The sequence below is a fragment of the Thamnophis elegans genome, chromosome 3, assembly GCF_009769535.1.
Source record: "Thamnophis elegans isolate rThaEle1 chromosome 3, rThaEle1.pri, whole genome shotgun sequence".
NCBI lineage: Eukaryota > Metazoa > Chordata > Lepidosauria > Squamata > Colubridae > Thamnophis > Thamnophis elegans.
Genome location: NC_045543.1, coordinates 147965408 through 147992671, shown reverse-complemented (window position 1 = coordinate 147992671; position 27264 = coordinate 147965408). Strand labels below are relative to the sequence as shown.

The 27264-nt window shown below is 45.2% G+C and overlaps 1 protein-coding gene across 1 annotated transcript in view; it reads left to right on the top strand.

The window, feature by feature from the left end:
* KIAA1328 (KIAA1328 ortholog) overlaps nt 1–27264 on the top strand; it is a 188671-nt gene that overhangs the window by 115965 nt on the left and 45442 nt on the right. Inside the window, exons 8-9 of the mRNA XM_032212462.1 lie at nt 1399–1503; nt 22890–23068. Of these exons, the coding sequence (XP_032068353.1) occupies nt 1399–1503; nt 22890–23068 (284 nt within the window). The remainder of the gene's footprint in view (nt 1–1398; nt 1504–22889; nt 23069–27264) is intronic.

Below are 27264 nucleotides of genomic sequence, written 5' to 3'. Positions count from 1 at the left end.
GGGGGATGAGGAACTGGTTTTTGCTAGACCAGGGATCTGCAAACTTGGTAACTTAAAGACCCTGGGACTTCAACTCCCAGAATTCCCCAGCCAGCACATCCGTCCATCCAAGAGCCGAGGTGGCGCAGTGGTTAGGGTGCAGTACTGCAGGCCACTTCAGCCGACTGCTATCTGCAGTTCAGCGGTTCTAATCTCACCGGCTCAAGGTCGACTCAGCCTTCCATCCTTCCGAGGTGGGTGAAATGAGGACCCGGACTGTGGGGGCGATATGCTGACTCTGTAAACCGCTTAGAGAGGGCTGAAAGCCCTATGAAGCGGTATATAAGTCTAACTGCTATTGCTATTGCTATTGCTATCTATCTATCTATCTATCTATCTATCTATCTATCTATCTATCTATCTATCTAATCATATCTATCTATCTATCTTTCTATCTATCTATCTATCTATCTATCTATCTATCTATCTATCTATCTATATATCTATCTATATATCTATCTATCATCTATCCATCCATCCATCCATCCATCTTAGATAAGAGCCGAGGTGGCGCAGTGGTTAGGGTGCAGTACTGCAGGCCACTTCAGCCGACTGCTATCTGCAGTTCAGCGGTTCAAATCTCACCGGCTCAAGGTTGACTCAGCCGTCCATCCTTCCAAGGTGGGTGAAATGAGGACCCAGACTGTGGGGGGCAATATGCTGACTCTGTAAACCGCTTAGAGAGGGCTGAAAGCCCTATGAAGCGGGATATAAGTCTAACTGCTATTGCTATTGCTAAGTTAAAGATCCTGCCCCAACACCCACCAGTCCATCACGTGGTCCAATCTTCCACTGCCACAAAGACAGATTCCTCCCATTCAGTTCTGGCCAGGTGCAAAGAGAAAGGATGACCTTGGCTTTCTAGAAGGAATGTTGTTATGGCTGCATATCACCCAACTACATATAATCCCCCCCCCCTCTCGTTTTCCCACCGTGGAAAAACGAATAGTAGAAAGTGTGGCAGTCCCGAAGTCCAAAAGAAAAGATGGTCCAGTCTCTTCTTAAAACCCTCCAGTGATTGAAAAGCACCCACGACCTCTGGTGGCAAGCAGTTCCACTGGTTAATTGTCCTCGCCATTAGAAAATGTCTCCTTAGTTGCAAATGACTTCTCTCCTTGATTAGTTTCCCTTCATTGTTTCTTCTCCTGCCCTCTGGTGCTTATCCTGAAGGTCTGCCTCCTTTGAAAGGTGGCCTTTGGTGGAGTTTCCACTCGGAGGAGTCCTTCTGTACTTTCAGAAGATTCTCAGTATCTTTTACCGTATAAAACAGGAGTAACGAAAGGGGGGATAAAAGCGCACGGAGTTCCTTCAAGATTGGAGCCTGCAGACGGTGAAGAGTTGGCTCTTTTTCCCTTGCAGGTTTAAAAGCCACGCTGGCCATTCGGAAGACGGGCTGATGGGGGAAGCCCTCGTGGGACCAGGCTCCTCGGCTCCGGCCGTGAACGGGATTTGTGACGGGATCAGGTAAGGTCACCTGTTGCTGCCTCGGGTGTGCCAGGATATTCTGTGATGTGCAAGGAGCTTTACTTGGTATGATCCACCACACTTTTCTTCATAACTTTTTCTCTCCTCTCCTCTTCTTTCATCTCTTCTCTTCTCCTTCTTCCTTCACTTCCCTTCTCCTTTCCTTTCCCTTCCCTGGCTTTACCTACCATTCCCCTCTTCTCTCCTCACTTTCATATTCTATTCTTATTTCTTATTCTATTCTAATTTCTATTTCTATTCTATTGTATTCTATTCTTATTTCTTATTCTATTCTTATTTCTTATTCTATTCTTATTTCTTATTCTATTCTAATTTCTATTTCTATTCTTATTTCTTATTCTATTCTTATTTCTTATTCTTATTCTATTCTAATTTCTATTTCTATTCTATTGTATTCTATTCTTATTTCTTATTCTATTCTTATTTCTATTTCTATTCTTATTTCTTATTCTATTCTTATTTCTTATTCTATTCTTATTTCTTATTCTATTCTAATTTCTATTTCTATTCTTATTTCTTATTCTATTCTTATTTCTTATTCTATTCTTATTTCTTATTCTATTCTTATTTCTTATTCTATTCTAATTTCTTATTCTAGTCTAATTTCTATTTCTATTCTATTGTATTCTATTCTTATTTCTTATTCTATTCTTATTTCTTATTCTATTCTTATTTCTTATTCTATTCTTATTTCTTATTCTATTCTTATTTCTTATTCTATTCTTATTCTAGTCTAATTTCTATTTCTATTCTATTGTATTCTATTCTTATTTCTTATTCTATTCTTATTTCTTATTCTATTCTTATTTCTTATTCTATTCTTATTTCTTATTCTATTCTTATTTCTTATTCTATTCTTATTCTATTCTAATTTCTATTTCTATTCTATTGTATTCTATTCTTATTTCTAATTCTATGCTATTCTTATTTCCTGTTCTATTTTATTCCTATTTCTTATTCTATTCTTATTATTGTATGCTATTCTATTCTTATGTCTTATTCTATTCTTATTCCACTCCATTCTACTTATAAACAGAAATTTTGGGCTCTATTATGGTTATAAGTCGAGGACCATCTGTAATAGAAACAAAGATGCTGTGATCTTACGGTTAGCAAAGTAGCAAACTCATTAGCCAAAATGACTAGGCGATTTTTTATTTTATTTTTTTGCTTTTGGGGTTGCAGTTTTTTTTTTTAAGTCTATTCTTTGGTAGTTAAGAAACACAATTATGGCATTCTAAGATAAATCAGGATGCCTTTTTCATCTCCTTTGCTAATCATAAGAACTCATCTTTTTAGTCTTTCACATTCTTTCCTAAATGAGCTAGCTCATTTTTTTCATTTCTTTTATTATTATTATTTTTTTAAAAAAAGGAAAGGGGAGGGGGGGAGAAAGAAAGAAGCAGGTGAAAAGTATTTACAATATTAAACTTGCTCACCTGAGACATTACAGGTTGAAAGCAAAGAAAGGCCAGCCTCCCCTGTTTGAAAAACATATTTTTTATAATTAAGTTCTCATTTTGAGTTAATTATCTACCATTAGCTAATTTAATTGCCATTTATTCTCTATTATCTATGGGAAGAATAGCAGAAGAGGGAGGGTGTGGGATTTGCCGGCATCTGCTGAACTAACTTCCCCACCAGGAGTGAGAATTTTACAGATTGTCCTTCACTTACAACCGTTCACTTAGAGACCGAAGTTACCACGGCACTGAAAAAAAATGATTGAATAGAACAGAACAGAATAGAATAACAGAGTTAAAAGGCACCTTGGAGATCTTCTAGTCCAACCCTCTCCTTACGCAGAAAACCCTATAACCAGGATGGCGAACCAATGGCACACGTGCCACAGGTGCCATGCGGAGCCATTTGTCAGGGCACGCGAAGTCACTTCCGGTTTGTCCGTAGGGCCGTTTTTCGTCCTCTGGAGCCTTCAGGGAAGCCTCCGGAAGGCCCCTGAAGACTCCGGAAAAGTAAAAATGGCCCTACTTCCGGTTTGCTCGTAGGGTCGGTTTAAGCCCTCCGGAGCCTTCAGGGGCCTTCCGGAGGCTTCCCTGAAGGCTCTGGAGGGCAAAAAACGACCCTCCGGAGGGCTTAAACCGGCCCTATGAGCAAACCGGAAGTCCGTTCCTTAACTTCCAGTTTGCCCATAGGGCCGTTTTTTTGCGGTTCAGAGGCTTCAGCCGCTGGCGGGCCTCCGAGGGTGGCAGGGGATGCTGTTTTCGCTCTCCCCAGGCTCCTATAAAGCCTCTGGAGACAGGGGAGGGTGAAAAAAGGATGCAAAAAATGGGGGGGTCGCGCCTCGCATGCGCACTAGGGTCACGCATTGCATTATGGGTGTGGCACACCTGCGCATGACCCCCCTGCGCTCCCCCTGCTTTTGGCACGCAAGCCAAAAAGGTTCGCTATTGCTGCCCTATACTACTTCAGACAAATGGCTATCCAACATCTTCTTCAAGACTTCCAGTGTTGGGGCATTCACAACTTCTGGAGGCAACTTCTGTTCCACTGATCAATTGTTCTAACTGTCAGGAAATTTCTCCTCCGTTCTAAGTTGCTTCTCTCCTTGATTAGTTGATTGAGGTTTGGAACAGCTTGCCACCAGAAGTTGTGTGTGCTCCATCACTGGAGAGTTTTAAGTTGAGACCCGGAAAACCACTTGTCTGAAAATGGCAGAGGGTCTTCTGCTTGAGCAGGGGGTTGGACTATAAGACCTTAGAGGTCCCTTCTGATTGATTGATTGAGGTTTGGACACCAAGGTCCCACAGAGTCCCTTCCAGTCCTAGGATTCGATCTTCGATGCATTTCAGTCTCTGAGATGAAGTCTTCTTCAAACTCGAGACTTCCAGGGGTGTTGGACTACAACCTCATTCCCCACTCCATGTCTTTCCCCCATGTCAGCTGGGAAGCATGGGCTTTAAGCCCCCAGCTAATCAGAAGGCCCAGACTCAGGGTTAGGAAGCTGCAGGAGGCATCTCAGCGACTTCTCTTGGCCAAGTCTAACTTGGAGGTTTCTCTGTGGCCTCGGGGTCACCTGAATGGTGCTCCTGGTTCCTGCAGTCTGCCTTTTTTTCCCCTCTGGAAATCCATTCAGGACTCAGGTGACCCTGAGGACTACAGAGAAACCTCCAGGTGGCCTCAGGGACCCTCTTAAAAGGATGCAAATGACCAGCTGTCTGAAAGGAATATAAAACCCTTCCCTTCCCCACCATCCAGTCAGAGTTGAAGAAGCTTCTTGGATGAGAAGCGAAACGCCTTCAAAGATAAAACGAGAAAGCCCAGTTGCCTCTTGAAACAAAAGCACCTTTGGGACAAAGTCTTAACATCTTTTTTTTGTGAACGTGTAAAGTCTTGGGTGCAAAACATGCAAAGCATTTTACATGTTCACATTGAACATGTAAAACATGCAAGTCCTGCGTTATTATTTTACATGTAAAGCCTGTAAAATATTTCCCCTCTTGGCTGAATGCCCAGGATTGGTTTATCCTCGCCCAATTACTCGGCGCAGCTTGCCCGTAACGTGAAAGGCACTTCAAGGTACCCTCCAAGGCTAAGCCAATCTACCAGTTGTACATCTTGAAAAGCTACTTCAAAGCTCCGATGCAGATGGTGGGCTATGTGCCCCGGAATCTCCCACACCACAGACATTAGTTTGCGAGAGCAGTGTGCTCAGCACCTGCGCATGCTTTCGACATCTGGGGTAGTTGAACTTCTCTCTCTCTCTCTCTCTCTCTCTCTCTTTCTCTCTCTCTCCCTCCCTCCTCTTTCTCTGTTTGTCTTTCTATCTCTATCTCTCTTTGTCTCTCTCTCCTCTCTTTCTTTTTCTGTCTCTCTCCTTTTCCTCTCTCTCTCTCTCCCTCCTTTCTTTTTCTCTGTCTGTCTGTCTATCTCTCTCTCTGTCTCTCCTCTTCCTCTCTCTGTCTCTCCTTTTTCTTTCTCTGTCTCTGTCTCCTTTTTCTTCTTCTCTGTCTGTCTCTCTCTCCCCCTCTCTCTGTCTCTCCTCTTCTTCTTTCTGTCTCTGTCTCTCTTTGTCTCTGTCTCTTTCCTTTTTCTCTCTCTGTCTCTGTCTGTCTCTCCACTTCCTCTCTGTCTCTCCTCTTTCTGTCTCTGTCTCGCTATCTGTCTCTCTCTGTCGCTCCTCTTCCTCTCTGTCTCTCTATCTCTGTCTCTGTCTCTCTCCTCTTTCTCTCTCTGTCTCTGTCTCTTTCTCTCTCCTCTTTCTCTCTCTCTCTCTTTTCCTCTCTCCTCTTTCTTTCTCTCTCTGTCTCTGTCTCTCTCTCCTCTTCCTCTCTCTCTCCTCTTTCTTTTTGTCTTTCTGTCTCTCCTCTTCCTCTCTCTGTCTCTGTCTCTGTCTCTGTCTCTCTCTCTCTCTCTCTCACACACACACACACATAGACACACACACTCCTGACATCTGGGGTAGTTGAACTTCTCCCCCCCCCTTCTGCCCTTGTATTTCAGCTGCATTGTTGCATATGCATATCTTGGGCCAGAAAACGTGGGAGTGGGGAGGGGGCTGTTTTGAAGAAGAGCCAAAGAACAGATGATCACCCAGGCAGATGCCAGGCGAGATCATGCAGCAGCTCCTCATTTCCCCTCCGAAGATCTTGGCTGAGTCGGTAGCCTGGGATAACTCTGCTTCTCCAAGGAGCTGCCCCGGGGGAGCCTGGCTGTGCCCTGGCTCTGCGGGGGTTGAGTGTCTTGGGAGCTTGCCCTACACAAGCTCTACTGAGCAGAACAAGCGGAGACCCTTCGGAGGAGTCCTTGGTGCTCTCTGAGCTTGGCTGTTTTCTACTAGAGGTTTCAATGCCAAAGGAAGTCAAGCAGACCCCACTCTCCATTAGCACTGATGAAGTTACCTAGTTGGGTAATGAAACGTCTGCAAGAAAACCATCAAGCTCAAACAGCACCAAAGACCCCACTGTCCTCTTTCTCCTCCTCCTCCTCCTCCTCCTCCTCCTCCTCCTCCTCCTCCCCTAAGGGGGCATAATTCACTTAACAAACACTTCCCTTAGCCATAGAAATTTTGGGGCTCCATTGCAGTCGTATGCCAAGGACTACCTGTGTACTGGATCTCCTGCCTGAGCAGTGGGTTAGACTAGAAGACCTCCAAGGGCCCTTCCAACTCTGCTATTCTGTCATTCTATATAGGGTCTCCTGCTTGAGCAACGGGTTGGACTAGAAGACCTCCAAGGTCCCTTCCCACTCTGCTATTCTGTCATTCCATATAGAGTCTCCTGCTTGAGCAACGGGTTGGACTAGAAGACCTCCAAGGTCCCTTCCCACTCTGCTATTCTGTCATTCCATATAGGGTCTCCTGCTTGAGCAACAGGTTGGACTAGAAGACCTCCAAGGTCCCTTCCCACTCTGTTATTCTGTCATTCCATATAGAGTCTCCTGCTTGAGCAACGGGTTGGACTAGAAGACCTCCAAGGTCCCTTCCCACTCTGCTATTCTGTCATTCCATATAGGGTCTCCTGCTTGAGCAACAGGTTAGACTAGAAGACCTCCAAGGTCCCTTCCCACTCTGCTATTCTGTTGCCTACAAATGCTTGGCCTTCCCCAACCTCCTTTCCTTTAAACATTTTGGACCACAACACCCATCTCTAACACCCCCCTCCCCACAAAAAAAAGTCAGGGGGGGACCAGGACGCTACCTAGATCCTTCACCCTCAAGCAGCAAATCTACAATTCGCCTCTCTTTGTTGGTTACTGTGGCCCTTGGGAACATTTGTGCCGTCGTTATTTCTCTGGCAGCTCTTCTGAGTTGGGGCGTCTTGAGGAGATGCCAGCTCGCTGAAGTGCCCGTCCCCACCCTTCCCCTCGCTGATATTTTTAGTTAGCGGGAAATGTCAAACTGAACATTTCACCGCAATTTTCCTTGCCTTACGGAATGCGGATTGTTAGGGTGAGGCAAATGTCGGCTTTTGCAGAATATTTTCTTTACGGCGCTGCTTCTTCTGATCGTCAGGCGAGAGAAAAAGGGCACAGGCTGTTGACAAGGAATTTCTATTTTTATTTTTTACCCCTTGTTAGAATCACCCCCCCACCCCACCCCCCCGCAATTATTGGCAGTCCCTTTGCTCGTTACGCTACTGAATTCACCCAGTTGCCCGTGTCAGCCGCCCGGTGGCTTTCCTTCTCTCCTCGTTCCGTATCGCAAAAGAGACGTTAAAGAATATTAAATTGGATTGTCGTTTTTTTCCAGAGCTACAGCTGCACTTTCCTGTAGATTTCCTCTTTCTGGTTCTGCCTTGAAAGTGCCACTGTTTCACTCTTAACAGAAGAACAGAGTTGGAAGGGACCTTGGAGGGCTTCTAGTCCACCCCCTTGCTCAGGAAGGAAATCCTTGTACCATTTCAGGCAAATCCAGTCTCTTCTTGAAAACTTCCAGTGTTGGAGCACCCACAACATCTGGAGGCAAGCCCTTCTACTGATTAATTAAGAGAATAACAAAAGTTGGAAGGGACCTTGGAGGTCTTCTAGTCCACCCCCTTGCTCAGGAAGGAAATCCTTGTACCATTTCAGGCAATTCCAGTCTCTTCTGAAAACCTCCAGTGTTGGAGCACCCACAACATCTGGAGGCAAGCCCTTCTACTGATTAATTAAGAGAATAACAAAAGTTGGAAGGGACCTTGGAGGTCTTCTAGTCCACCCCTTTGCTCAGGAAGGAAATCCTTGTACCATTTCAGGCAATTCCAGTCTCTTCTGAAAACCTCCAGTATTGGAGCACCCACAACATCTGCAGGCAAGCCCTTCTACTGATTAATTAAGAGAATAGCAAAAGTTGGAAGGGACCTTGGAGGTCTTCTAGTCCAACCCCTTGCTCAAGCAGGAGACCCTAGACCATTTTGGTGAAATGGCTGTCCAATCTCTTCTTGAAAACCGGAAGTTTTTAAGAAGAGATTGGACAACCATTGGTCTGAAATGGTATATAGGGTTTCCTGCCTAAGCACGGGGTTGGACTAGAAGACCTCCAAGGTCTCTTCCAATTCTGTTATTCTATTTCAGACAAACGGCTTTCCAATGTCTTCTTGAAAACCTCCAGTGTTGGAGCACCTACAGCCTCTGGAGGCAAGACCTTGCTCTATCAATTAGCAGCATAACAGAGTTGAAAGGAACCCTAGAGGTCTTCTAGTCCAGTGTTTCTCAACCTTGGCTACTTGAAGCTGTCTGGACTTCAACTCCCAGAATTCCCCAGCCAGCATTTGCTGGCTGGGGAATTCTGGGAGTTGAAGTCCAGACATCTTTAAGTTGCCAAGGTTGAGAAACACTGTTCTAGTCCAACCCCCTGCTTAAGCAGAAAATCCTATGCAGCTTCAGACAAATGACTATCCAATCACTGGTTAATTGTCCTTGCTGTCAATAGCAATATAGCAATAGCAGTAGACTTATATACTGCTTCATAGGGCTTTCAGCCCTCTCTAAGCGGTTTTACAGAGAGTCAGCATATTGCCCCCAACAATCCGGGTCCTCATTTTACCCACCTCGGAAGGATGGAAGGCTGAGTCAACCCTGAGCCGGTGAGATTTGAACCGCTGAACTGCTGATCTAGCAGTAGCCTGCAGTGCTGCATTTAACCACTGCGCCACCTTGGCTCTGAGGTGGCGCAGTGGTTAAATGCAGAGAATTTAACCTTGGTTCTAGGTTGCTTCTTGGCTCAGAGAATTCCTCCTTGGTTCTAGGTTGCTTCTAGAACCAAGGTTGGTTGCTGTTCTAGATTGCTTCTCTCCTTGATTAGTTTCCCTCCGTCGCTTCTTGCCCTGCCTTCAGGGGCTTTGGAGAATAGGCTCACCCCTCTTTTCTCGTGGCACCCCTGCAAATCTCGGAACAGTGCTATCGAGTCTCCCCTCTTTCCATCAGATTAGACGTAGCCAATTCCCATCATCGTTCTCTGTGGATTTTCACCTCCAGCCTCTCGGGAAAGGGGTATGTGCTCTCAATTCTCTTGCAACCCGACTCCACACACACACACACACACACACACACTATGCACGGCTGTTCGAGGTTCAGGAGAAGAAGCCGGGGCCAACCGGGGTTGCGTTCATCCAGGGCTTTTGCAAAAGACCACACTCTTTGTGAATCTCTCTCGGCCTCTGGAGGTGCATTTAATAAGGGTCCGAGGCTCCCCGTCAGCCTCTCGGATTGACTCTCACCTGCGGCTGGCTTGTCTTCGCCCGTCTCTTCCTTCCTACCTGCGGAGATGCTTTTTAAACTGACATTTTGACAGCTTCGGACGGACTTGGTTTGCAAATGGCTTGGGGATATTTTTTTTCCCCCTTCTCCTCCTCCTCCTCCTCGAGCTAACAGAAATCTCTGCTTAACCCACTTGTCAGTCATTCGTCCAACAGGCAGACTTACCTGCCAGCGTGGGATGGCTTCGTGTTGATGCTTGTAGCTTTTGAAGGGGAAGAGGGGGGGAAATAAAAATAAGAATAATACAGCAGGCCAGCCACTTACTCGGACAATGGAAAGTCCCTGGACGGATCTAGGAAAAAACGGAAAGGCTGGACTTGCTGGGAGAGAGAAATCGGACTTGTCAATCAGGGCCGTATCTCCGCAACAGATGGAGGCCGTTGCCCGTTGTTGCCTAGCAGATGTCTGCATACACGGAGAAGCTCAAGTGCAGCAGCCTCCGATGAAGGACACCTCCGCCCTTCAGAGGCTGGCATGGCTCTTCCATTAGCGGAGAAAACGGGCAGAATTACAGGCCTCAGGCGTTTTTTTTCTTTCTGCCCAGGATTCATTTCTGGCCCTTCGGTTACCAATCGCTCTATAGATAGATAGGGATGGACGGTTTTATGGATGGATTGGATGGATGAGATAGATGGGTAGGTGGATTGGATGGATGGATGGATGGATGGATGGATTGGATTGGATTGGATTGGATTGGATAGATGGATGGATTGGATGGATGGATAGATGGATAAAGCTCCATCCGCCAGAGGCAGCAGGACCAAAGCCCCTCTCCCAACTCTGAGGGCGAGGGACCCGGCTGCCCTGCTGCCTCTGGATTCCCTCCGCGAGTCTCTGCTCTCCGGGGCTGTAATTGTGCAGGCTGTGCGAGCGCGCCTATCTTTTCCACGGGGGGTCGCGGATAGGTTCCGGAGTCGCTCCATGCCTTGGAAAACATAGGCGCGCATGCACAGCCTGCACAATTACAGGCCCGGAGAGCGGAGACTCTCAGAGGGAAGCCAGAGGTAGTGGGGCAGCCGGGACAAGGGAGTGCAACCCGCGCGGCATGTACAAACAGCAAAAGAAGGAACAGGAGAGGAGTTCGGCTGTTTGAAAAGCCCCGCGTGGAACTCCTCTCATGTTCCTTCTTTTGCTGTTTGTACATGGGTGGCGTTGCCTTGTCTTTCACAGCCGCCTCATTTCCAATTGAGGGTGGGGATCCATGGAGAGGGATGGCAAAGATTGATTTCTTCCCCCTCTCCACCACCAATTGGAAACGAGGAATTCTGGGAGTTGAAGTCCATATACCGTCAAAGCAATGAAGGTTATGAAACACTGGCCTGTGGGGACGTCAATATTCAGGGTAATGGTAGTTAAACAGGGAACAGGGTTAAACATGGACTCACTAGCAGTTGTAATCTCTTAGCAGCGTCTCCTAAATGGACTTCTTCATGTGCCAAATCTTATGTACACTGATCATTGAGAAGCTTGGGGGAATTGTGGGTTTCCTTCATAGGCTGCTTTATATTCATCTCTTTTTAACTAACCATGGTTTAGGGTGGCTCCTACGGTCCTAGCGCAAATAATGTAACAAGCTGCGATCAAGCTCAGCAACAGGCAGGAGACTGTTTCCTTCCATACCTTCCCTTCTTCCGAACAAACCGAAGAGGAATGGTTTTGGAAAACTGCCAACTAGCCTGGAAGGAGGAGTCAAGTGAGGACTTAGGTTGGAGTCCTTGTGTAGCTGCAAGTGGCATAAGCTTGGAAGCCTTATCTGGTCATTCCCAGATAAGGGGAGATTCTTGTAACCTGTGTGGCAAACAATAAATTTACTGACTTTGAGACTTGACGAGCAACTGCTTGCACCATAATTCATGATAGGTTACTGCAGTATTTCTCAATCTTGGCAACTTGAAGATGTGCGGATTTCAACTCCCAGAAGTCCACACATCATCGTCAAGTTGCCAGGATGGAGAAATGCTGGTTTAATGCTCTACTTTGATGGGACTAAATAGGACCTTCGGTAGAAGATCCATGGAATTGTAAAGCCCCCCCCCCTCCCCTTCTTTATTTCTACCCCACCTTTATTATTTTTACAAATAACTCAAGGGGGTGAACATATCTAGCACACACGCTCCTATTTTGTCCACAACAACAGCCCTGTGACGTGGGCTGGTCTGAGGGAGAAGGAGTGGACCAGAGTCACCCAGCTGGTTTTCATGGCTAAAGCAGGACTATATTTCACCATCTCCCGGTGATTGGCCCAAAGTCGCCCAGCTGGTTTTCTTGCTTACGGTGGAATTAGAATTCACCCTCTCCTGGATCAAAGTCACCCAGCTGAATTTCATGCTTAAGGCAGGACTAGAACTTTCCGTCTCCTGGTGATTGACCCAAAGCCACTCAGTCACATTTGATGCCTAAGGCAGGACTAGAATTTCCCCTCTCCTACTGATTGACCCAAAGTCACCCAATCACCTTAGATGCCCAAGGGGGCACTAGAACTCACAGTCTCCCGCTTTCTAGCCTCGTGCCTTAACCAGTAGTTCCACTTGATTCTTGAACTGAATTGCAGCATCGTTGAGAATTCCAGACCAGAAAATTGTCACGGTACCGTCAATTTTGTTAAAGGTTGTAAAATGGGGTAAAACTCATAGAGGATTGGTGATATAATGTATAACCCTAAGAACATATTATTATAATGATATCCTGTTGTTGATAAATAATCTTAATAAGGGAATAATTAAAAATTGGTATATATATATATGTAGCGACTATTTAGAATATTTTGTTGAAAAATGAAGGAATAAGATTTCTGTTTGAAGGTATGAGGCACAAGGATAACAATGAACATAAGCATACCTGATAGTTGATTGGTGGAATTATGCATAATTGAAAATAGTGATATACAAATATAAATGGTTGGTTTAAAAAAAATTCTCTCACATTGGGATTATATGAAGGTATACTGTTATCAAATAGACGGTCAAGAATGTAAAGGAATTATGTTTTATTGGAAAAAAATAATACTAATTGTAATGGAACATACACTGTACAATGAAAGTGAGGTATTTCGTTATACTAGATGAAAAATCTGTGATGGTAAATATTATTCGAGAATATGGATGTAAAAATACTTGTAACCAAATGACATGCTGTATGTGATGATGGGTTTTTTTAATTATTGTTGAGTGTGTGTGTTGTCTGTTTAATAAAAATAAAAATCTATATTAAAAAAAACCTCACTTCACAACTGTCTCACTTCGAGACAGAAATGTCGTAACTCGAGGACTGCCTGTATTCTGATCTAGCTGTTGTCCTCGTGCTCCAAAGGTTTATTCTGGTTCTGCCTGGAGATGCCTTTTTGCCCTGTTTAACGACCTACCTTTTCTAATAGGAAGCTCTTGAATGAGAATTAGGTGATTGGGATCACTTGGTAGATGATTAAATTTACACTTTCCCTTTCTTCCTTTTGGAAAACAAACATCCAGAACATAATTAATTCCGGAGACGATCTGACAACAGAAAATAGCTTCATAAAGAGATGTGGGAACACTGGGTTTTATCAGAGACATAAGCCAGGTGTATTTCTGGCTATATCTTTCCAGCCAACCTCTTCCCATTCTTTTCTTTTCTTTTCTTTTCTTTTCTTTTCTTTTCTTTCTTTCTTTCTTTCTTTCTTTCTTTCTTTCTTTCTTTCTTCCCTTCCTCCCTTCCTTCTCTTCCTCTTCCTCTTCTTTTTCTTTGCTCCATCTTTTCTCTTTCTGTCTCTCTCTTCTTTCTCTTCCTCCCTCCCTCCCTCTCCTTTTCTTTTTTTTCTCTTTCTTTTTCTCTTTCCTATTTTTCTCCCTTTTCCTTATCTGCACCCCTCCCTTTTCTCTTTCTTTCCTCATTTTCTCTCTTCTCCCTTTTCTTTCTCTCTCTCTCCTGCTTTCCATTCCTTCCTCCCTCTTTTCTTTCTTTCCTCTTTTTCTCTTCTCTCTCTCTCCATTCCTTCCTCCCTCTCTTTTCTTCCTTTTCTATTTTTCTCTATTCTTTCTCTCTCTCTCCCTTCCTCCTTTTTTCTTTCTTTCCTATTTTTATCTTCTCTCTTTTCTCTTCCTCTTTCCTCTTTCCTCTTTTTCTCTTTTCTTTCTTATTCTCTATTCCTTCCTCCCTCTCTTTTCTTTCTTCCCTATTTTTCTCTTCTCTCTCCCCCCTCTCTCTCCATTCCTCCTTCCCTCTTTCTTTCCCCACAGTACATAGTACTTTTGCCCTCCTAGTAGTTTAGCAATTAGGTAGGTAAGACAGCCTCCCTCCGTGCCTTATTTATTTATTAATAGGAATAAGGGAATTTCCAGTGCACAGCACATGCAGAATGGAAGAGGCTTGGTGTGTCAGTCCAGGGATGGCATTCTAAGATGTTCACTCCACCTCTGGGCCAAGTGTCCTCTCAGAAAAGGTTGGTCTTCCAGAAGCTCTCCTGATGGCACCTGCTCTTCCCTGGCATCGTAAGAAATACAGCCTCCGGGCTTAAGGAGCAGACGGATCCCTTCAGGCAAGAGAAAGGTGTTGTGGCCCGCTAAGGGCCAGTGGAGCTGGCAGCAGATTCAGACAGTGAGGAGGTTGGAGAGGAAGATGGGTCAGTCCTGGAGTCTGGGGAAGGCTCGGATGAGGGCTCTGCATCGGAGGCAGAGGGCCAGAGCCGTCTGACAGTTATCAGCTGCCTTCGGGGTCAGACATCAGTGAGGCAGAAGAACAGCTGGAGCCTGTTCCTAGTGTGTGCATGCACCGAGTTGCCAGATGAAGGGAACAGCTAAGGAACAAGGGTCAACTTGGGAGTAAGGCCACAGGTGGACGATGAATGGCCCCTCCCAGAGGAAATAAAAGAGGAGCAAAAGGGGAGTGGAGTTTTTCAGGAGACAATTAGTTCGCTTCATTGGTTCGTGACTCTCCGAGGCTCCTTGCCAAGTTCTGCAGATATCAGCCTGGCAGCTCTCCAAGCCAGATAAGGTCTGTGACTGTAAATCCTCCTTTGAAAGACTTTGCTGGATGTGAAGGAGCAGAATTCACAGTCAATTAATAAAAGGGTTTTTTTGTTGGGACGAGGAGTTTGCTTCATGCTCTCGGGAAGCCTCGGTCAGAACAAGAGGCTGCAGAATGACACTCCATCACTCACCCCACCATTCCTTGATCCGATGTCCCTCAGAAGTGTCATATGGAAGATCTCCTTCAGCTGATAGTTTATTATAGAGAAATTGGACCTCCCGGATGGTTTTCCTCCTGAACAGAACAATGCGGCCATTTAAGATCCAGAGGGAAGCCCAGCCAGTGGTTGAATTGGAAGTGGTGATGCTCACACCCACCTGGCTTCAGGGGTGAGGTCAAGGACAATTTGAGTGGCTCTCCAGATGTCTGCTGTTGCTGCCCAGATGTTTTTCAGGTTCCAGAAACTCTGTTTCTAATAGAAAAAAAATTAACCCAGCAGTGGGGACCTTGGTGCTCTCTGAGCTTGGTGGTTTCCTTGCAGACGTTTCATGACCTAACTAGGTAACATCATCAGGGAGGGGGAGGAAGAAGAAGAACGAGGAGGAGGAAGAAGAAGAACGAGGAGGAGAAAGAAGAAGAACAAGGAGGAGGAGGTGGAAGGAGAAGGAGAAGACTACGACTATTGTGGATCCTTGGTGCTCTCTGAGCTTGGTGGTTTCCTTGCAGATGTTTCTTGACATAACTAGGTAACATCATCAGTGCTAGAAGGGAGAAGGGTTTGCTGTCTGTTTATATACTGGTCGCATGTCCTGTCAATATTGGTGGGAATATTCTTGGTGGTTTCTTGGTTAGGCTGTGGTTAATTGTTAGATTGTTTGTCTGAATTGGTTGTTCCTTAACTGGAGTATTATTTACTGCTTGATTGTGCAGATATTGATAGAAGAGAATATTTGTAGCTCAGGGTTGAACTGTGGGTTCCACCACAAATGCGCGAATGACAAAAGTGCGCCTGACTAAACCGCGGTGACAAAACCGCGCCGACAAAACCGCGTGACGAAGGAGCGACGAATGAGCCCTGAAGCGCGCTGACAGCAGCGCGCCGACAGAAGCGCGCTGTAACCTAAACCTAAACCTAACCCTAAACCTAACCCTAACCCTAACCCTAAACCTTACCTTAACTTAAATCGCGCTTCTGTTGGCGTGCTGTTGTCGGCGCGCTGTTGTCGACACGCTTTTGACATTGCGGTTTTAGCGCCGCGGTTTTGTCGGCGCGCTTATGACGTTCGCGCTTTTGTCGGGTCACGGAACTGTGGGGTCCTTGCTGCTCTCTGAGCTTGACTGTTTTTCTTGCAAACATTTCAATGCTAAACGAAAGTGGGTTTTGCTCTCTGTTTATATACTACTGTCTGAAACGGTATAAGGTCTCCTGCACAAGCAGGGGGCTGGACTAGAAGACCTCCAAGGTCCCTTCCAAATCTGTTACTCTGTTAATCAGTGGGATGTCTTAGCTCCAGAGGTGGTGGGTGCTCCATCACTAAAGGTCTTTAAGAAGATTCTGGACAGCCACCTGTCTGAAATGGTAGAGGGTCTCCAGCTTGAACAGGGAGTTAGATTAGAAGGCTAGAAGACCTCATCCAGTGGGCTGCCACAGAGAGGAAGGGCTCAAACTATTCTCCAAGACACCCGAAGGCCAGAGAAGGAACCATGGATGGAAACTGATCAAGGAGAGATTCAACCTGGAAATAAGGAGGAATTTCCTGACAGTGAGAGCAGTCAGCCCATGGAACAGAGGTTGCCTTTGGAGGATGTGGGAGCTTCATCCCTGGAGGCTTTCAAGAAGAGACTGGACTGCCCTCTGTCAGAAATGGTAGAGAGTCTCCTGCTTGAGCAGGGGTGGACTAGATGATCCACAAGACCCCTTCCAATTGTTCATCTTTCAAAAAGGCTGAGTAATCTCTATTTTTCTTCCTAAAGCATATGAAGAACGGTTACAGGAAGTAAGGCCACACCTGGAGTCCTGCATCCAGTTTTGGTCACCACCCTATAAAAAGCATGTTGAGACTCTGGAAAGAGGGCAGAGAAGATCAACCAGGAGGATTAGGGGACCTGAGGCTCAAACATACAATGAACGGCTGCAGGAACTGGGCATGGCTGGTCTAGTGAAGAGAAGGACCAGGGCAGATAGGATAGCAATCTTCTAATATTTGAGGGGTTTCCACAGAGAGGAGGGCGTCAAGCTATTCTCCAAAGCCCCTGAAGGCCAGACAAGGAAGAATGGATGGAAACTGACCAAGGAGAGATTCACCTGGAAATAAGGAGGAACTTTCTGACAGTATGGACAATCAACCCATGGAACAGAAGTTGCCTTCGGAGGTTGTGGGAGCTTCATCCCTGGAGGCTTTCAAGAAGATGCTGGACTGCCATTGGTCAGAAATGGTGGAGGGTCTCCCGCTTGGGAGGGGGGGTTAGGCTAGATGACCTCCAAGGTCCCTTCCAACTCTGTATAATCTGTGAACCTCCAAGCTGCCTTCCAGCTGATTGGCTAGCCCCATAAAATCCCTTTGGGCATTTTGCTGTGACCTTCTGCTGGATGGACTTCACCCCGTGTTCCTTCGCCAGCGAGTTAAATCCCACCATCCTTGGCTGGTTTTTAATTTAAACACGAATCTCGCCACCTCCGAGCAGACGTCAGTTTATTTTTATTTTTTTTTATTTGTTGGGTGGGGGGGGGGTGGAGTGACATTTCTCCCCTTCTCCTCAAACAGAGCTAATGAAGCCCATATTAGGGCCCTAAACTTGAGATTGGTAAATAAGACCCCCCATTAAAAAATACTTGGGATGTGAGCCGCGCGGGTCCCAGTAGCCCCTCTTAATGTCCATTAATGGTTATTCCGAGGATAAAAACGCTCATTTTCCTGAGCCATTAAGTCAAACTGTGCGATTATTTAGAAAGTTAATTCATGCATACTCAAAAAAAATCAGGCTTAAGTAATGCAGAGGGTAGGAGGTAAAAACTCTGCAGAGAGGGATCCGTCCTCTTTTTTTTTTTTTTTTTGTTATTTAACCGTCAGCCGTAATTAACTTGCAAATTTGAAATAATTAGAACAAATTAAAGGTATTTAACTTCCCCTCCCTGAAGAAAAATTCAAATTGTGCCAAATGCGGTTTTAAATTATGCAAGTCTCCGAGGTTTTCTGCGCTGGGTTTTTTTTTCTCCCCCCCCCCCTCCTCAACCCCCACTTCCTCTCCCTCCTTCCCTCCCTCCCTGCCTCCTCCCTATATAATGCATTTATTTTTTTTCTCTCCCAATGACAGGAATACCAATCTGCTTTTTGTCAGAAGGCTTCCCATCAAGTAATTGTTCTTTGTGTCTAATAAATGACAGCTATTCTTCTCGGTTTAAAAAAAATAATAAAGTATTTTAGTCTCTGAAGGCTACATCGGCATTGCCGTGGCATTTTAATTCAATAAAACAAAAGGTTAACTTTCTTTTTTCCCTTTCTCTCTCTCTCTCTTTGTCTCGTCTCTTTTCTTTTCTCTCCTATCCTTTCTTATCTTTGCCCACCCCGTCCTCCTACCTCCTCATTTCGTTTTAAGGAACAATCTTAGCAAGGGGTGGGGGTGAGGGAGTCCTAAATGACATTTTTAAAACAATTTGCCATTCTCTCTGCAAAGCTTATAAAAGCATCAGAGGCAAAATTTATAGATAAAGACTTGAGGGGTAACTAATTCTCTTTTTCTCTGTCCAGAAGGGGCTTTTTTTTTTCAAGAGGCAACTGCACTTTTCTGGTTTTGAAGGCGTTTCGCTTCTCCTCCAAGCAGCTTCTCCAGTTCGGACTGGATGGGGGAGAATGGAAGGGTTGATACTCCTTGCAGACAGCTGGTCATTTGCGTCCTTTGAGAGCCATGCTGGCAAACCTATGGCATACGTGCCAGTGGTGGCACGCAGTGCCCTCTTTGTGGGCACACCAGCCATCGCCCCAGTTCAGCTCCACCGCGCATGCACGCGTGCCCCTCCTGCCAGCCAGCTGTTCCTCGGGTCTCTGGCGTGCATGCACAAGGTGCAGAGCCTGTGTGGAGGGCAGGGTGCGTGCAGGGGACATGCGTGCATACATGGGGGCAGGGCGGGGGCCACGCGCGCATTGCACATTTTGGGATTTCAGGCGCATGCATTCACACGCGTGCAGGCTTTGGGCACTCGGTCCAGAAAAGGTTAGCCATCACTGTTTTAGAGGGTCGTTGAGGCCACTTGGAGGTTTGTCTGTGTCCTCAGGGTCACCTCCAAGTGGCCTCAATGACCCTCTAAAAGGATGACGCGACTTGGAGGTTTGTGGTGCAAATGGTTAATGTAGTCATTTCTAGAATGGATTTCCAGAAAAATTGCAGAGTACAGAAACCATTTGCACCCCTCAGGTAACCCTGAGGACAGAGATAAACCTCCAAGTAGCCTCAATGACTCTCTAAAAGGATGCAAATGACCAGCTGTTTGCAAGGAGTATGAATCCTTCCATATCCCACCATCCAGTCAGAGCTGAAGAAGCTTCTTGGATGAGAAGTGAAACGTCTTCAAAAGAAAAACCAGTTGCCTTCTGATAAAGCACCTTTGGGACAACCATGACCTGGAGGATGGAGAATCTCCATAGTCTCTTTTTCTCTATTTTTTTTTTCTATTTTCTGTACAAATAGCTTTCAAACCACCGTTCATTGAGTGACGGTTCAGACATTTCATTGCCCAACTAGGTAACATCATCAGTGCTAGAAGGGAGGACGATTTGCAGAGTGGAGGGGGCAGGGAAGAGGAGGGAGGATTGTTGGTGACCAATGAAGTTCGTGATTTTATTTCAGCATTTTCGTGACCCAACTAGGTAACATCATGAGGGCTAGAAGGGAGCGGGATTTAAGAAGAGGAGGACTGTGGGGTCCTTGGTGCTCTCTGAGCTGGGTGGTTTTCTTGCAGGGGTTTCATAAACCAACTAGGTAACATCATCAGTGCTAGAAGGGAGTGGGATTTGTGGAAAGGAGGAGGAAGAGGACTTTGGTGTTCTCTGAGCTTGGTTCTTTTCTTGCAGGCGTTTCATGACCCAACTAGGTAACATCATCAGTGCTATGCTATCTCTATAATCTCTGGACCAAGGATGAGGGTAGCGGCATCTGCAATTTGGATTCTGCCTCCTTGTCATCGTCCTGACCAAAGGGCTTCCCCAAAGCTTCTCTTTGGGGAAGGATCAGTGAGAGCTGCAGCCATCTTGTGGCAGAGAGAAAGAATTTGAACCTAATTGCGTCTCTAGAAGCCATGTCTGGTTTGACACCCTGTGTTAAAAAGCTGCACAGAAGAGAATATTTAATACAAAGAATGCAATAGCAGAGTTGGAAGGGCCCTTGGAGGTCTTCTAGTCCAACCCCCTGCCTAGGCAGGAAACCCTACACCACTTGGTGATCCAACATCTTCTTAAAGACTTCCAGTGTTGGGGCATTCACAACTTCTGGAGGCAGGTTGTTCCACTGATCAATTGTTCTCACTGTCAGGAAAAATTCTCCTTAGTTCTAAGTTGCTTCTCTCCTTGATTAGTTTCCACCCATTGCTTGTTCTACCCTCAGGTGCTTTGGAGAATAGTTTGACTCCCTCTTCTTTGTGGCATCCCCTGAGATATTGGAAGACTGCTATCATGTCTCCCCTAGTCCTTCTTTTCATTAAACTAGACATACCCAGTTCCTGCAACTGTTCTTCATATGTTTTAGTCTCCAGTCCCCTAATCATCTTTGTTACTCTTCTCTGCACTCTTTCTAGAGTCTCCACATCTTTTCTATATCGTGGTGACCAAAACTGAATCCCGTATTCCAAGTGTGGCCTTACCAAGGGATTGTAAAGTGGTATCAACCCTTCACGTGATCTTGATTCTCTCCCTCTGTTTATGCAGCCTAGAACTGTGTTGGCTTTTTTGGCAGCTGCTGTACACGGATGGCTCCTATTTAAATGGATGTCCACTAGGACTCCAAGTTCCCTCTCACAGTTACTACTATTAAGCAAGGAACCGCCTATTCTGTACCTGTATATTTCGTTTTTCTTGCCTAAATGTAGAACCTGACTTTTCTCACCATTGAATTTCATTTTATTATAGTGCCCAATATTCAAGTTTGTCAAGATCCTTCTGTATCTTAAGCCTGTCTTCTGGAGTGTTGGCTATTCCTGCCAGCTTAGTGTTGTTAGGTAAGCTCCCCGTTGGGAGAGCGAGGACATTCAGAGAAGCGTTGTGAGAGTTGTGTTGGAGAACACACAAACCAGCATACAGAGACACTGCAGTTTAAATAGGCTTTTACTTTCGTGGAAAGAGAGGTATCAGAGTCCATCAAACAGTCCAAGTCATACACGGATAAGACAGTCAGTCATCAATGTCTTTCAGTTAAGGGATAATCCAAATAGCATAGTCCATAATCATACTAACAGTTCAGTACTCAAAGTTTGCTAACAGTTGCAAAACTTACAATAGCTCACAGCACTTTCTAAGAGCCAAGGTGGCACAGTGGTTAAATGCAGCACTGCAGGCTACTGCTAGATCAGCAGTTCAGCGGTTCAAATCTCACCGGCTCAGGGTTGACTCAGCCTTCCATCCTTCCGAGGTGGGTAAAATGAGGACCCAGATTGTTGGGGGCAATATGCTGACTCTCTGTAAACCGCTTAGAGAGGCCTGAAAGGCCTATGAAGCGGTATATAAGTCTACTGCTATTGCTAACAGCCAACTTCCAAAACACTCAGATCAGATCAGCCCAGCATCTAATGAAACAGAGAGACTAGACAGAGAAACAGTCATTCTGGCTCCCTCTTATGGCTGATTAGGGAAAACAGCAACATTGTCATCTGCAAATTTGATGAGTTAGGTTTAGGTTTAGGTTTATTGGACTTATATGCCCATTTATCCCCTCATCCAAATCATTGATGAAGATGTTGAAGAGTCCTGGGCCTAAAACAGAGCCTTGGGGTCCTCCACTGCATACTTCCCTCCATGAAGATGCAGTTCCATTGAGGACTACACGTTGAGTGCGGTTGGTCAGCCAGTTGCGAATCCATCTGGTGGTGATGCTGTCTAATCCACATTCTTCTACTTTATCTAGTAGTAGGTTATGGCATGCCTGACAGTATATCTTTGTTATGTAGAGTAGACTGGCTCAAGGCCTTTTAATAGCCCATTGACAAAGGTGGGGGGGAGCTATTAAAAGTGAGTCTCTTTCCTGCCTAAACACATGTTTCTCTGGCTCCTCGTTGACTAAGGTGGGGGGAATGAGCTTCTGCCTCCCTTTTAGAGGGAAATATTTTGCCCTTTTAATATTTCCTAAAATATTTCATTTTCTAGGAGAGGTGGGTGCTAACTTCCTACAATAGGATACTGAATGAGGAATCAAATCATACTAGGAAACTAAATAAAGCAATATGAATTGTAAAGATACAAGCATATAGTCATAAGTGGGAGGAGATAGATAATAGGAAGGATGAGAAGAATAATCATAATACAGTCAGTAAATAATTTGACAGTGTTGTGGGAATTAGTTGTTTAGCAGAGAGATGTCGTGTGGGGGAAAAACTGTCCTTGTGTCTAGTTGTTCTGGTGTGCAGTGCCCTATAAGGTTGGTATGGAGCATTGCATATTATAAATTTCCTGACAATGAGGACAATTAAATAACGGAAGAATTCGTCTCCTGGAGTTGTGGGTGCTCCATCACTGGAGGATTTTAAGAAGAGACTGGACAGTCATTTGTCTCAAATGGCACAGGGTCTCCTGCTTGAGCAGGGGGTCAGACTAGAAGACCCCCAAGGTCCCTTCCACCTCTATTCTACTCTATTCTATACTCTGCTCTGCTCTACTCTACTCTAATATGTAATACTATAATATAATATACCCTACCCTACCCTATCTTCTATATTCTACGTTCTATATTCTATATTCTATCTATTCTGGATGTACCTATTCAGGATAGTTCTTAGCACCACTACAGCAGAATAGTAGACCAGAAAGGAAATGAAAAGCAGAAGTATAAGAGATGAGCTTCGATTTGATAAAAAGGGATTATGGAGAATTGCAAAAGCTGAAAGACCAATATACACACGGTACATGTAGGATTCTGTGTTCTGATTTGATAGTTACACAGGTTGAAGGTTGAAGGCAAACACCTTAAAAAAAATGGACACCTCTAATCCACTCTTCCTTCTTCCTTTTCTCTTTCTCTTCCAGTTCCCCCAAGATGGACTGCGAAGGTTGTCTTTTGAGGACACCCTCCAGGAGAAGCTTCCGAACACCAGAAAGAAATGAAAGAGTCGATTCGGGAGCGAAGAGCATGGGCTTCAGTAGCGACGCAGACGGCCCCCCTCTTTGGAACAGCACGAAGAAGGAGCCCGCCAGGTCCAATCGAGGTGAGACGTGTTTTACTTTTACATATTATTTGTCAGATAGACTGATGTGCCCAAAGGTGCTTTTTCTCAGGAGGCAGCTGGGCTTTCTGGATTTTTTTTCTCTCTTTGAAGACGTTTCGCTTCTCATCCCAGAATCTTCTTCAGCTCTGACTGGATGGTGGGGAACGGAAGGATTTATGTTCCTTGCAGACAGCTGGTCATTTGCGTCCTTTTAGAGGGTCCTTGAGGCCACTTGGAGGTTTATCTCTGTCCTCAGGGTCACCTGAGTGGTGCAAATGGTTCCTGTAGTCTGCAATTTTCCCCCCTCTGGAAATCCATTCCTATTCTCAGACCATTCCAAGGGTCTTCATCTCAAATTGCATAGCTAAAGGTTTGTAGAGATTCTCCCATCCCAGAAGCTTCTTCAGCTCTGACTGGATGGTGGGGAAGGGAAGGATTTATATTCCTTCCAGACAGCTGGTCATTTGCATCCGCACCGAGGTGGCGCGGTGGTTAAATGCAGCACTGCAGGCTACTTCAGCTGACTGCTAGATCAGCAGTTCAGCGGTTCAAATCTCACCGGCTCAGGGTTGACTCAGCCTTCCATCCTTCCGAGGTGGGTAAAATGAGGACCCGGATTGTTGTTGGGGGCAATATGCTGACTCTGTAAACCACTTAGAGAGGCCTGAAAGCCCTATGAAGCGGTATATAAGTCTACTGCTATTGCTATTTTAGAGGGTCCTTGAGGCCACTTGGAGGTTTATCTCTGTCCTCAGGGCCTCCCGAGTAGTGCAAATAGGTGTGGAGCCTTCTTAGCTGCCGGGTGTTTTTTTCTGCCCTGCATCCCTTCACTGTTGAAGACAGGTGCAGACTGTTGAGGACGAGTCTGTAATCTGCAATTTTTCTGGGAAATCCATATTCCCCCACCATTCCAAGGGTCTTCATCCCAACGTGCATAGCTAAAAGTCTGTAGAGATTCTCGGTCATCCAGGTCAGGAGGCACCTGGACTTTCTTGGTTTTTCTTTGAAGATGTTTCGCTTCTCACCCAAAAAGCTTCTTCAGCTCTGACAGGAAAGTGGGGAAGGGAAGAATTTATATTCCTTGCAGATAGAGCTGGTCATTTGCATCCTTTTAGAGAGTCGTTGAGGCCACCTGGAGGTTTATCTCTGTCCTCAGGGTCACCTGAGTGGTGCAAATGGTTCCTGTAGTCTGCCGTTTTTCCACTGGAAATCCGTTCTTACTCCCACACCATTCCAAGGGTCTTCATCCCAAATTGTATAGCTAAACATCTGTAGAGATTCTCAGTCATCCAGGTCACGGTTGCACCAAAAGGTCCTTTTTATTTTTTAGAAGGCAACTGGACTTTCTGGTTTTTCTTTTGAAGACGTTTCTCTTCTCATCCAAGAAGCTTCTTCAGCTCTGACTGGATGGTGGGGAACGGAAGGGTTTATACTCCTTGCACGCAGCTGGTCATTTGCATCCTTTTAGAGGGACGTTGAGGCCACTTGGAGGTTTGTCTGTGTCCTCAGAGTCACCTGAGTGGTGCAAATGGTTCCTGTAGTCTGCATTTTTTTCCCCTTTGGAAATCCATTCAGTACTCAGGTGACCCTGAGGACACAGATAAACCTCCAAGTGGCCTCAATGACCCTCTAAAAGGATGACACCACTTGGAGGTTTGTGGTGCAAATGGTTCCCGTAGTCGTTTCCAGAACGGATTTCCAGAAAAATTGCAGAGTACAGAAACCATTTGCACCCCTCAGGTGACTCTGAAGACACAGATGAACATCTGAGTGGCCTCAATGACCCCCTAAAAGGATGCAAATGACCAGCTGCCTGCAAGGAGTATCAATCCTTCCCTTCCCCACCATCCAGTCAGAGCGGAAGAAGCTTCTCGGATGAGAAGCAAAACGCCTTCAAAAGGAAACAAAAGCAAGAAAATCCAGTTGCCTCCTGAAATAAAAGCACCTTTTGGGACAACCTGGAGGACTGAGAATCTCCAGAGACATAGACTGAAGTGGCTGCACAACCGACCCACGGTGGCTCCAGGCAGTGTGCAGCCTTCAAAATTGACATATAAAACCCCCCAAAAGCTCCACCTTACCCCATGGTGACAGCAAACACAGTCGTGATCATGATGTGGTCCATTCAGTCGTGTCTGACTCGTGGCGATTCTCCGGGCCAGGTCTCTCCAGGTCTGATCTTGTCCTGCTTCTCTGAGTTGTTCTACGCTCTGGCTGGTGTCCGCTTTGATGGTGTCCAGCCACCGTGTCCTTTGGCCGCCTGGTTTCCTTTTACCCCTCACTCTTCCAAGCACAACTGCTTTCTCCAGTGAGTTCCTCCACGTGACGTGGCCAAAGTAAGGAAGGCAAACAGGATGGTACAAAATACAGTGGTACCTCAGTAATCGTCACTAATTGGTTCTGGGAGGCAGGATGAGTAGCGGCAATATTGGTATCTATTTTTTTTTATTTTAATTGAGTGCAATGGACAGTTTAAATATGAGACAGACAGACAGACAGATATTTATAGATGATAGATAGATAGATAGATAGATAGATAGATAGATAGATAGATAGATAGATAGATAGATAGATAGGAGAGAGAGAAGGTGGATTGATAAAGATGATGAAGAATGGATGGAAGATGTTGAAGAAGATAGAGAGAAAGAGAGAGAAGATGAATGGATAGATGGGTGGATGGAAGATGATGAAAAAGAAGAAGAAGAGAGAGAAGATGAATGGATGGAAGATGATGATGATGATGAAGATAGAGAGATGATGGATGGAAGTTGACGAAGAAGAGAGAGAGAAGATGGATGGATGGAAGTTGATGAAGAAAGAGAGAGAGAAAGAGAAGATGGATGGATGGATGGAAGATGATGAAGAAGATAGAAAGAGAGAGAAGATGAATGGATAGATGGGTGGATGGAAGATGATGAAAAAGAAGAAGAGAGAGAAGATGAATGGATGGAAGATGATGATGATGATGAAGATAGAGAGATGATGGATAAATGCAAGTTGAAGAAGAAGAGAGAGAGAGAAGATGGATGGATGGAAGATGATGAAGAAGAGAGAGAGAGAGACAATGGATGGATGGATGAAAGATTATGATAAAGAAAATAGTGAGGGAGAGAGAGAATATCTCAACAAAAAGCACCAATGTGTCTATTCGTTGCGTGCAGGTCATAATTTTTCTGCGTTCTCAAAAGCAAATAGAAAACAGCTCGCCCTTTGTGAGAGCATCAGCCAGCAGGATATGTTTACATATTTTCCTGCATTCCCTGCTGTCTTAAATGCGTTAAACACTTTTATGTAGCGATACAACTCTTGCTGGTTTGGCCGTTATTTATAATTCATTACACCGTTCCAACGTTTTCAATTTATTACTTATTTAGTACTTTCTCTGTATGTCTTCGGGCGCTCGCACATGCGTGGATCCCTCGGAGATCCAGCAGGTATGTCTATCAGATCAATAACCTGAACTATTAAAATCACAGCCTTTGTGAGTAATTCATTTATCCCTTTTGCAAACTCCATTTTCCAGTCTGTTTCCCCTTTAATCTCGCTCTGATTGCATTCAATTCAGACCTTGCCTAATTGCTATTTAAATCTTTTGTGGAAGTGGCCTTTTTTATTTCACTAAACAAATCCTTACACCCATATTCAATAAGAATAAGCCGTGCTGGGCTAGACCAGAAGTCTAATTAGCTTGTACAATACAATATAATACAATACAATACAATACAATACAATACAATACAATACAATACAATACAATACAATAGCAGAGTTGGAAGGGATCTTGGAGGTCTTCTAGTCCAACCCCCTGCCTAGGTAGGAAACCCTATACCGTTTCAGACAAATGGCCATCCAACATCTTCTTAAAGACTTCCAGTGTTGGAGCATTCACAACTTCTGGAGGCAACTTCTGTTCCACTGATTCATTGTTCTCACTGTCAGGAAATTTCTCCTCAGTTCTAAGTTGCTTCTCTCCTTGATTAGTTTCCATCTATTCCTTCTTGTCTTGTCCTCAGGTGCCTTGGGGAATAGCTTGACTCCCTCTTCTTTGTGGCAACCCCTGAGATATTGGAACACTGCTATCATGTCTCCCCTAGTCCTTCTTTTCATTAAACTAGACATACCCAGTTCCTGCAACCGTTCTTTATATGTTTTAGCCTCCAGTCCCTTAATCCTCTTTGTTGCTCTTCTCTGCAACT